At 48.6% G+C, this 10,793-nt stretch overlaps 2 protein-coding genes across 2 annotated transcripts; one reads left to right on the forward strand and one right to left on the reverse strand.

Annotated features, from left to right (window-relative positions):
• On the forward strand, positions 288-5,449 carry LOC8083670 (hydroxyacylglutathione hydrolase cytoplasmic). Its single transcript, XM_002465273.2, has 7 exons — positions 288-544; positions 644-766; positions 2,958-3,119; positions 3,731-3,809; positions 3,886-3,999; positions 4,711-4,887; positions 5,046-5,449. Exons 1-7 carry the CDS (start codon positions 498-500, stop codon positions 5,118-5,120), a joined length of 777 nt encoding a protein of 258 aa, XP_002465318.1. The 5' UTR covers positions 288-497; the 3' UTR covers positions 5,121-5,449.
• LOC8083671 lies at positions 5,563-7,175 on the reverse strand. The gene is made up of 4 exons (XM_021451224.1): positions 7,111-7,175; positions 6,666-7,020; positions 6,429-6,571; positions 5,563-6,324 (listed from the first exon to the last, which is right to left on the reverse strand). The coding sequence occupies exons 1-4, from the start codon at positions 7,165-7,167 to the stop codon at positions 5,704-5,706; spliced, it is 1,176 nt and encodes a 391-aa protein (XP_021306899.1). The 5' UTR covers positions 7,168-7,175; the 3' UTR covers positions 5,563-5,703.

Below are 10,793 nucleotides of genomic sequence, written 5' to 3' on the forward strand. Positions count from 1 at the left end.
TCCCTTCGTCTATAAAAATTGCAATTACAAGATCCGTGTCAATCAAACTAACTCAAGTTTGATAAAATTTATAATAAATAGTATTAGTATTTATGTTTCTAAATATATTTATTATAAAAAATATATTCTATAATAAATATAATAATACTTGTTTTGTATTTAGAATGTCAGTATTTTTATATAAATTTAGTTAAAATTGAAATTGTAAATTGTATTAGTTTGTGGACAGAGTGGATACCATTGAGTAGGCCCTTAAATTTTTCATCACCCTTCTAGTCTAGACACCGATGAGCCGGTCTCATTGCGGTCACTGATGACGCGACCCTCCACCGCTACCGCCGGCAAAGCGGTCGTTTTCATCCCCTTTCTTCCTTTCTTAAACCTTCCGTACCCATATCCCCCTGCTGCTCCCTGCTTCCAGTCTTCTCTGTAGAGGGTTTCGCTCCAGAGATTTCGCCTGAAGGGCACACGCACACCCACCCACGGGGGATCCGCAGATGAAGATCATTCCGGTCCCCTGCCTGGAGGATAACTATGCCTACCTGTACGAATCAGTCTGCATCGCTTGTTTGCCCTATTCTTTCAGCGGGATTCGTTTCAAAGCATTGAGTTCTTGATTGCTATTTGTTTTTTCCGTTCCAAGAATCGTGGATGAGAGCACCAAGAAGGCGGCGGCCGTTGACCCTGTGGAACCGGAGAAGGTTATCAAGGCGGCCGGCGAGGTCGGCGCCTACGTCGACTGCGTTCTCACCACCCATCACCACTGGTATACCATATCCTTCCAGTTCCAGCTGTTTTATTTGCTAGGTTACCTTCTTTGCTAGTGTTAGAATGTTCTGATTCTTGTTTCTTTGATTGATGAGTTGTTGGCCATCATCTTATTCCGAGTTGAGACATAAGGGTCTGTTTGGTTTGTTGGTCTCATATAGCCTGGCTACCAAACGTAGCCTGGGCAGCCCAGGCCTGCTTCCAGGGAGCCAATGGGTGTGTGTTTGGTTGTGTGCAAAGATAAAGATGGCTAAGTTGAGTTTTTGTTTGGTTAGTTGTGTTTCTTTGATACAATCACCACATCTCAACACCGGTAAGTTTACCCCCCAAAGAAACAATTCATCGAACACCTTCTCAGCACCACTGCCATTGCCATCCGTTCATCCTCATCCTCCTCCCATTCGCCTCCACCATGAACACAGCAGAGCACAGAACGTGTCGACCAGGGCAGCCACCGCCGCCGCCGCCTCCCCGCTGCGCAGGGGAGGCCTCGCCTCGCGGTGCCAGCCGATGCGGTCGCTGGCGTTCACGGCGGGCGACGCGCGGCTCGCGGTCCACGTCGCGTCGCGGTGCCGGCAGGCATCCTCCACGCGCGGCACGCGGGCCATGGCCACCATGGCCAAGAAGAGCGTCGGGGACCTCACGGAGGCCGACCTCGAGGGCAAGCGCGTCTGTGGCCGCCTTGAGCTCCGCAGGCGGCACCACCACCGGCGGAGGAGGCGGGGGAGGCGCCGGCGGCGTCTGGATGCGCGACACATTGGGCTGCGCGGCGACGGGGATGAGCAGGGTGGTGTAGGTGAAGGGCGGCTGCAGCTAGTTGGCGTCCGCGACCGTCTGGGCGTCGTCGACCCCGAACCGCGCGGCCACGGTGGCGAGCTCGTCGGAGACGTCGACGAGTGAGCGGACACGGACCATCGAGCTTGTCGAGGATCCAGATGCCGCCGGCGCCTACCCTTGGATCTAGACGCGGAGGAGCTCCACTTGGATCCAGACGCCGCGGACACGAACTCGTCGACCCCGCATGGACCTCCACTTGGATCTCGCGGGTGAGCACGGCGCAACCATCGAGCTTGTCGAGGACGTGGACGAGCTCGCCGGGGAGGTTGCCGACGAGCGGACGCGGAGGAGCGTCTCGACGGTGAGGAGACCTCCGTTGCGGGCTTAGCCAAGCGTGGCTCCCAGAAAACGACCAGCCCCTACGTTTTTCTGTCTAAGGGGTGGTTGGTGGCTTCATGGAGCCTGGTTTGGACATGAAAACATGCAACCAAACAACCTGAAGGTGGCTTCGTAGAGCCTAGTTGGGATTTAGCCACCCAACCAAACAGACCCAAAAGAGCTTCATATTTAGACATTCCATAGCTATTATTTATTTAACCAGGCTAACTCCACTGCTCGTGTCTTAGGGTCTGTTTCGATACCAAGGGCTAAAATTAGCCACAATTAGTCCTAGCCCATCCAAACAGGTGTGCTATTTTTTTTAGCGAAGCCTTCAACTAGTTGTTAACCAATTAGCTTGCCAACCTCAGCTAATTTGGGCTAATTTTTAGTGCCAACTACTAACTCATCCTAGCTGAGCCAAACAGGCCCGTCGATCCAGTATGCACATAGGAATTCAGAAATATTAATAGGTAGTCCTTTCCGACCTGGGATTTTTTTTCTATGATTTCATTTTAATTGCTACGAGCACAGGTTTTGATGGTACAAGAAGAACAGCACTATGCAAGGCATATACGCTGATTGTTCTTTTTTGGTAATGAAGTCCATATAGTATTCGCTAGATACACCTTGGAGAAAATGGAAACTGAGGTCTGGAAAATGAAGTCCTGAATGGACATGTGATTGATAGTGTTTGACATATGTGCCTCATGCAGATGCAATCATTCTTGTTTGTTTTCAGCTCTTAGAGTAGTCCATTTCCAATTAAGAATTATAAGTTGCTGCTTAGGCTGCTGGGAGATAGGCCTTCTCATTAGTCCCACAATGCTTTCATCTCTTCAATGGAACTGGGGATTTCTGCGGCTCCACTTTTAAAGATAGATCAGACCGAAAGGTCAATGCTTTAAACATATGTATCAGGTGGCACAATATGCAAACTACTCTTGTCTGTACTAAATTGAACATTTGTTGGCTTCATTGGCAATTGTGTAATGCATCATTAATGTATCATGCGACTGGTTTTGTGATTTTAGGGATCATGCTGGTGGCAATGAGAAGATGAGACTGCAGGTGCCAGGGATAAAGATCTTTGGAGGATCACTGGACAATGTGAAAGGATGCACTGATCAGGTGGAGAATGGAACGAAGTTGTCACTTGGGAAGGACATTGAGATACTATGCCTACACACGCCTTGGTATGCTGTTCACTATGCTCCTTTCTTGCTTTGTTATAACATACGTTTCACCTGTCCGTTTATGGTATAATGTCAGCACTGATGCATAGTGGCTCAAGGAACTATGTCGGTTCAACGTTTCATTATCATTCAGGCATGTTTTGTAGTAAGTAAACTTATGTGGGACCCATGGGCCAGGAGTCGTAGCCCAACTCTGTGGGAACAGAACATTATTTTGCAATAGAACAGTGACCGCAGGAACCTTTTCTCGGCGCGTTATCCCTCTCGATTTCTCCTGTGTCTCATGCCCTGGTGAGCGATTGTCGGCAGCCAAGGCTTGTGACAGCTGGTATGAGCGCAATGTGGGTGGCAGGATTATTTCAGGATCTATGCAGTACAACAGTCACCACAGCTAAAGTCGTATGAAATTTACATAAGTCACCACAGCCAAAGTCGTATGAAATCTATGGATTCAGTAGAATAACTGATGAGTGGCACGACCATGTCATTTATCTTGAGAAACTTAGTTGAGCTCTTTAATAAAATCTCAATTTTGTGTGATCCTTTTATATATGTTTTCTCTGTAAAAGCCTGTTGATTAGGTCCATATCATTTTTTTGTTCTTTCAACAGCCACACTAAAGGTCATATTAGCTACTATGTTACTAGTAAGGAGGGGGAAGATCCAGCGGTCTTCACTGGAGATACCTTGGTTAGTATACACATCTTGCTTACAGTGATGATTCCTTCGATTGTTATGTCCTAATCTTTTTTTTTCTGAAATACAGTTCATTGCTGGCTGTGGCAAGTTTTTTGAGGGTACTGCAGAGCAAATGTATCAGTCTCTTATTGTTACACTGGGTTCTCTGCCAAAGTCAACTCGAGTTTACTGTGGGCATGAGGTACGATCTCCTTTTTTTTCACTCTGATTCTATCAGTTTCATTAAGGAGGAACTTGAATGCTAGTGAACCACTGAACCTGTATGGTGGAGTATATAAAGTAACTATGTGTCTCCCTTTGTCATTTAGGATGTAAATCTTGTATTATCAATGGCTCAGGGACATTTGTACAAATCTACTGTTTTCTGTTCCATGTTCTCAGGAATAGGCAGTTTCCAGATTGATTGACTGTTTATTGAATTTCTTTTGTAGCCGACTCTAAATTCTATGGTTTGTTGACTGTTTATTTGAATACGTTTATGTTGGTTGGGATGTTATCCAACAGCGAGGAGTTAATATGGAAATATGATGCTCATGTGTGCCTCCTTTTGTTCCTAGCTAATAGAGATTATAGAATTGTATATATGTAGCATGTATGTTTGTTAGTTACTAGGCCCGTCGCCTTTCCTTTCCATGTTCTGTCTTTGATAACAGGCGCTTGAGCCATGAGGAGCTTGTTTTTTAATTTGCTTGGTTGAATTTGGGATTTTTAACTTGTTGTAAAAGATGATGGCAACTTGAGTGGTGACATGCATAGTAATAACTTTGCCAACAAGAAAAAACCAGTAACATTTGGTTGTTCTGTTTATCTTTTCTTAATATGGTATACTAATTGTGCTGGTAGAGGCATACTGTGCTCTTTATGGTCTTACCTGTTGCTTGTTGAGTTGCAGTACACTGTGAAGAACCTAAAATTCATACTGACAGTCGAGCCAGAGAATGAGAAGACAAAACAGAAGCTGGAATGGGCTGAAAAGCAGCGCCAAGCGAATCAGCCAACAGTGCCCTCGACTATAGGAGATGAGTTTGAGATAAATACATTCATGCGTGTTGATCTACCAGAGATACAGGTCAATTCCTAACTTGGAACACTTTCCTTGCACTGCCTTCCACATCCATGCACAGAATTGGTTGATGTCTGAACGAGGAGCGCTTAGAAGGAATTTTCTTTCTTGCCAATCACAACTACATCAGAACGGCTCTCTTAATTGGTTATGGAATCTTTCAGGCGAAATTCGGTGCCAACTCTCCAGTTGAAGCACTGAGAGAGGTCAGGAAGACCAAGGATAACTGGAAAGGTTGATGACACCCATGGCTGCCACTACTCTGCTGGACCAGCATGCTAGAGTGAGCTAATGCAGAGACCTTGCCCTGTAGGTGGTAATGAGGTTTACTGCCGTCCAATGCTTTGAGAAATGTGGTGTCCGGAAGGAGAAGGCTCCTACAATAAGCTTGGTGTTAATTAGTTATAATACGCCCCTTGTAACTTGTGGTCTGTTTGCCAATAATGATATACGAACTATAATGCCTATCTTTGATCTTCCCCACCGCCAAACTTGAAAAATATGAAGAGCTATAATGGGTATAACTCGGTGTTAATTAGTCATATTGAAGAGTTTTCTTTTTTTTTCAGCCGTACTTTTTCTGCCAGCCAGCAGTGTTTTTTTTATAATAAATCAGTCAACAATAATTTCAGCCTTGACTTTGTAGACCTGCTTGCATTGATCATCCCGTGTATTAGAGAGCCGTTACAGAGCGATTCCAAAATACTTATATACTAGAAGGCAAATCACCCAATTATTATGTATCTTTCAAATTCGACGAGACAGGATTATGATCGATGGAGACAGATGACAAATTGACAAAGATGGAGGAGCTGTTGTTATTTACGAAACTTTCTTCTTGCCGGAAGCATTCGACGCCGAAGGCTTGGACTTGAGCTTGAACGGACGTGCTGAAGAGGCCGCGAACTGGCCGAAGCCCAGCCGGCCGGGGACCAACTTGGGCGGCGCGAACGGCCCGCACGCGGCGGCCGATGATGGCTCGCCCGCGCTGCTCTTCTTCCCGTGCTCAGTCTCGGCCGCCGTTGCAGCGCCAGCGCGCGCCCGAGCGTCGTCGGCGGCGGCCTTGGTCGATTGCCTCTCCTTCGCTGCGCTTTTCTCCTCCGGCTCATCATGGCCGAACATTTTCTTGGCTCTACCCAAGAACGCGGCGGGCGTGCCCATGAGCACGAAGAGCTTGAGCACCTCGTCCGTCTCCAGCTTGCACTCCGGTGCCGCCGCCTGCTGATCTGACTCCGGGGTGGCGGCGGCGCCCGGAGGCCGAGGCGACGGCGGGAGGAAACCGGCGCCGGGGGCGAAGCCGTTCCAGCACTGCGGCACGGGGCTGCTGTGCCTGGCCCGCGACACGCACTCGAGCGTACTGAACTCGGCGGCCACGCGCGCCTTGAGCCCCGCGTGCCGCACGAACCGCTGCAGGCTGCCTCGGAACGTCTGCTCCTGCGGCTGCTGCACGATTTGCATTGCACCAGAAAATTTCTTCAGATTCAGAAAGAGACTTTTTTTTTTTAGCCACCCAAACTCCCCAGTGGTCGTCGGTCAGTGGGTCTTACGTCGCTGAGTGTAACGTGCCGGCCTTGGAAGACCGGCGTCGCCGCGATCGCCCGCCAGCCATGATCGGCTGCAGCTTCGCCGGTGTAAGTGAGCCTCCTTGTCGCCACCGGGCCGGCGCCGCCGTTAGAGCCCGCCGTTGCTGCTGCGTCTCCGACGGATCGGAACAGCGTGTCAGCTAAGTGCATTTCAGTGTCAGTCACAAACAGCGCTGGCTTGCGGTTACGGCGGCTTGATACCTTTTCTCGCCTTCTTTCCCGGCGGCGTGGGCGTGGCCTTGCTCTCCCTGGCGCCGCGCTGCCTCCCTCTCTGGTTCTCCGGAGTGTTCCCGCCGCCGGTGTTGGCGTTCTCCTGCTTCTTCGTCTCGGCGGCGCTCCTCTTCCTCGGCGTGGCGGCGGACGGCTGCAACGGCGGCGCGGCAGCCGGGTGGCGTGATGGGCCTCTGCCGCCGCCCTCTCTCCCCTCCGGCGTGATCGGCTGCTGCAGCTGGTCCGCGTGCCTCTGGCGCCACGCCGCCAGCTCCGACTCCGAGAACATCTGGTTGCTCTTCAGGGACATGAACACCAGCTTGGCTTGATCTAGCAGTGCCATGGCCTGCAGAAATCAACAAGACGACCTCGTCTGTAGCCTTTAGCTTCTTGCATTGTGCAGGTACCTTAATAAGAGCTAGGCGAGTGACGAAACCTCTCTGAAAGGCACGGTGTCCTGGCTGTTCATCGTTATCGCTTTCTGGAACACCATGTAAACATCGTTCTGCAGTGGCATAGTGAACGAAGATAGTGAGTGAAACCAAAAAAGTAATTTAAGCCTGTGGATGGTTTTTTTTTTCTGTTTATATAAGTCTATGGATGGAAATTAAAACCGTAAAATGGAAAGGATAACGACGTGTAACTGCGTCAAGACAAGAAATGGACCTCAAATTGCTCCAGTGCCGTGTACATGCCATCCTTGTTCTTCTGTCTCAATGTTGCAAAGTCACCGGGCCTGCTTACCAGCTCTGCATAATCAGTAACCTGTAGACACATGTCGTCAGTCGTTAGGTGCGCATGATGTTATTGTTGGATCAAATGACACGTTCGGCCTTGCCATTCTGCGGATGTGTGGGGGCAAGAAAGGCAAAGATGAATGCCTTGTTCAAGGAAGAATGAGCGAGCTGCATTGTTGTCAATTCACGACCATTGTCGCTTTGGACAAATTGTATACGACAATTGACATGAGTAAGCACATAGCTATGAAAATTGTGCAAAGTGGTGAAGGTTTTAGATTTCAGTTTGAGAGGAAAAGTCAATAAATAATGAGTAAAATCATCCAAACACACAAGGTAGTATTTAGATGCGGATATGCTCATAATAGGAGACGTCCATTAGTCACAATGAATCCACTCAAAAGGTTTAGAAGCCCTTGACAAGTAAGTAGAGAAGGGCAAGCGACTATGGCGACCCAGCTGACAGGCATGGCACAAAGAGGTTTCATGATCACTAGGAGTAACACAAATAGAATTATTGGAATGGAAGCATGAGAGGACTTGGACGCCAGGATGCCCCAATCGCCGGTGCCAAGTGGTCTCCAATGCAGCAAGCAGGACACTTGAATGTGAAGTGGATGGCAGAAGGAGCGGGTAAAGATCTCTAAAGCCATCCTTCACGGATAAGCCAAAGGGGCTAAATTCAACTGAAGAAGAATTATCTTTGGTAAATTTATGGACTGAAACAAGATTAGCTATAAGATGGGGAGATATAAGGATATTGGAAAGGTGAAGAGGGCGGTTGGAGTTAGGGAGTAAAGGGTGACCGGAACAAGTGATAGGTAAACTTGCGCCATTACCAACAATGATGTTGGAATTGAAAGGAAGAGAGGAGTTGATGGAAGAGAGATTACCACACGATGAGGAAATATGCGAGGATGCACCAGAGTCCATGTAACAATTTGTTTCGGATTGTTGCTATGTCATTGTGTTGAAAGGGTTGGCTAAGGTGGCCTGGTTCCAGGATGCCGTTGGTTCGGCAGGGGCACCAACCGATGGGTTGTCATGGAAGCCGTAAGCACTGTAGGGGTAGCCGAGCTAAGGAGCAGCAGCAAGATGCGATTGGGGAGCACCCGGAAGCGATGTCGGCGGACGAAGATATTCGAATGGCCCTATGCCCGGGCATGCGTCCAGAATGCCCTAACCGGGCATAGGCCACATCTAGAATGAGCCACTCCTCGGGGAGCACGCTAGGTGATGTGGCCCCTTCCCTTGCCCTTGTCGCGGCCCCAGGGACAAGACGTAGGACAAGACAATGCCCTCACAATATGGACCATAGGAGAGAGACAATAGAAAATTATCTCTCTCGTACTTGGCATGAATCTCAGTGTGAATCCTGTGGTCTACATTGTGAGGACATGTGCCCTTAGGGAAATTTACTTGTATCACGAGGGCGCCTCTAGGCACGATAAAGGCAACAGCCAAGGTGTACCTCGGGAGCTCGGATTCTTCCAGAGCAAGAAGTGACTGGGCCTCAAGGAATGAGGGCAGCGGAGTCTTCGTCTTCAAGATAGAGGCCATGTCGTGGAGTGGCTCGTTGACACCGTGGTGGAGAGCGAGCAGCAGCGTGGAGTCGTTGACAGGCTGTTCCAAATTAGCGAGCCCCATCAGCGAGGTCTTTTAGCCGCTGAGTGACTCAAGCACCGACAAATCGCCCTAGGACAGAGCGTGGAATTTGGCCTCAAGAGTCATGGCATGAGACGCCTTGTTGTCAAGGAAGAGGTTGGCCGCCTTGGTCCAGATGGTGTGGGTGGAGGTGCCGGTCTCCATGAGCAGGTGCATCACATGGGATGATGATGAGGAGTATACCAGGGAGCAGATGGAGCAGTCGATCACCAACCACGAGGCATCGAGATCTTCGGGTGCCGGTGTGCCATCGATGTGAGAGATAGCGCACCGAACTTGCCGACAAGGGTGAGAAAGAGTTCACGCCAGGTGGAGTAGTTGGGTGGATTAAGTTTGAGGGAGAAGGGGATATGAGTTTTGACATTGATCGTGGCAAGCATCGAAGCCAGGATCGGGGCAGGGGGAGAAGGTAGGGCAGCGAGGATTGCTGTAGGCAGGACGGCGGCAGCCTAGGCATTATCTTCTATCATAGGTTAGGGTTGGAAGAGAGGGCGTCGCGGCGAGGAAGAGGAGAGGCATCGCAGCAGGGAAGACGACGTGGCGTCAAGGTAGGGGAGAAGTCAGGGAGAGGAACGGGTACCTAGTTGATGCCATGTGAAAGTAACTGGCTTGAGTTTCCATTCATTGAACAAGAGTTTATAAAACAAGTTATATGACTCTTCATATGCTAAGACTCTTCATTCTAGGCTATTCGCATTCTAATAGTTCACTTGAAACAAGAAATAGGCGCATCAAGAATGGTGTTTCAGTCTCCCACTCTACACAAACAATTCAGATCTATCACTTTATTTCTTACCTGGATGTCATCTGGCATTGCAAACAACTCATGTCTGTCTCTCCTGCAAGAGACGAAGACGCATCATACATACAAATAAATAAATCTTAACATTTAATAGGAAACTACGCGGTGCCTGATGGACAAGCCAAAACAAGAGATCCTAAAGCTTACAGCTCCAACTCGTCGAGGATATATTCAATGATCTGTCCTACTGAGCTTTGCCTTGGTAAGTTACCTGAAACAAAAACAAATATGAAACTCTCATGTCTAAACAGGCAATGCAACAGTACCAATCAAGATTACAAAGATGTGAAATTCCGTACTGTTGTTGGCTGCACATGATGGCTCCTGGTGGCTACATGAAGCTTCTCCCTGCAACTGCTTCAAAACCATCCGGCAGATGAGAACCGGAGGAGGAAGAGAGTTGAAAACACCCATTTGGCTGCAGATCGATTTTTCCTTTACCTGGATTTCTTCATTTCTTTTTCTTTTCCCTCGCGCACTCGGACCTGAAATGCTGTTCCGGATTATCTGCCAGGGATCAAGGAGGCAGACGGCGGTGGAGTCGCCGTCGTTCTTCTGCTCTTCCAGCTTCAACAATCTAGCACTTCGCCTCTTCCCTTTTCCAGACATCTCTGCTGGTCCTATTGTGCTTCCTTCCTTAGAACAAAAAGGAGGGAGAGAGATAGAGAGGGGCTACGATGATGATGACAATGCATCTGTCTTCAGCTTTTGTGTACCTACTATGTCGCGAGATACTAGAGGAGAAGATTTCAATTCTACAGCTGGTAGCTCATGTATTATCTATTGTATTTGTGACCGCTCGTCCTGAAATGGAATCTTCTCTCTTGGAGAGAAGAAATGAGATTTTTAATTGGACGGTAGAGGCACCGGAATGCCATGATATCTATAGGCCTTTTAAGGCCTGCAGTTTTGGTA

This window comes from Sorghum bicolor, chromosome 1 (genome assembly GCF_000003195.3).
Source record: "Sorghum bicolor cultivar BTx623 chromosome 1, Sorghum_bicolor_NCBIv3, whole genome shotgun sequence".
Classification (NCBI taxonomy): domain Eukaryota; kingdom Viridiplantae; phylum Streptophyta; class Magnoliopsida; order Poales; family Poaceae; genus Sorghum; species Sorghum bicolor.

What these genes read in the sequence shown, in the direction of transcription:
- LOC8083670 (XM_002465273.2), top strand. Translation starts at nt 498, where the DNA reads ATGAAGATCATTCCGGTCCCCTGCCTGGAGGATAACTATGCCTACCT. An exon ending in GAGGATAACTATGCCTACCT is followed by an intron (nt 545 to 643) that starts GTACGAATCAGT and finishes TTCCGTTCCAAG; the next exon opens with AATCGTGGATGAGAGCACCA. An exon ending in GAGTTTACTGTGGGCATGAG is followed by an intron (nt 4,000 to 4,710) that starts GTACGATCTCCT and finishes GTTGAGTTGCAG; the next exon opens with TACACTGTGAAGAACCTAAA.
- LOC8083671 (XM_021451224.1), bottom strand. Translation starts at nt 7,167, where the DNA reads ATGGTGTTCCAGAAAGCGATAACGATGAACAGCCAGGACACCGTGCCT. An exon ending in ACACCGTGCCTTTCAGAGAG is followed by an intron (nt 7,021 to 7,110) that starts GTTTCGTCACTC and finishes TGATTTCTGCAG; the next exon opens with GCCATGGCACTGCTAGATCA. An exon ending in GGGAAAGAAGGCGAGAAAAG is followed by an intron (nt 6,572 to 6,665) that starts GTATCAAGCCGC and finishes TCGGAGACGCAG; the next exon opens with CAGCAACGGCGGGCTCTAAC.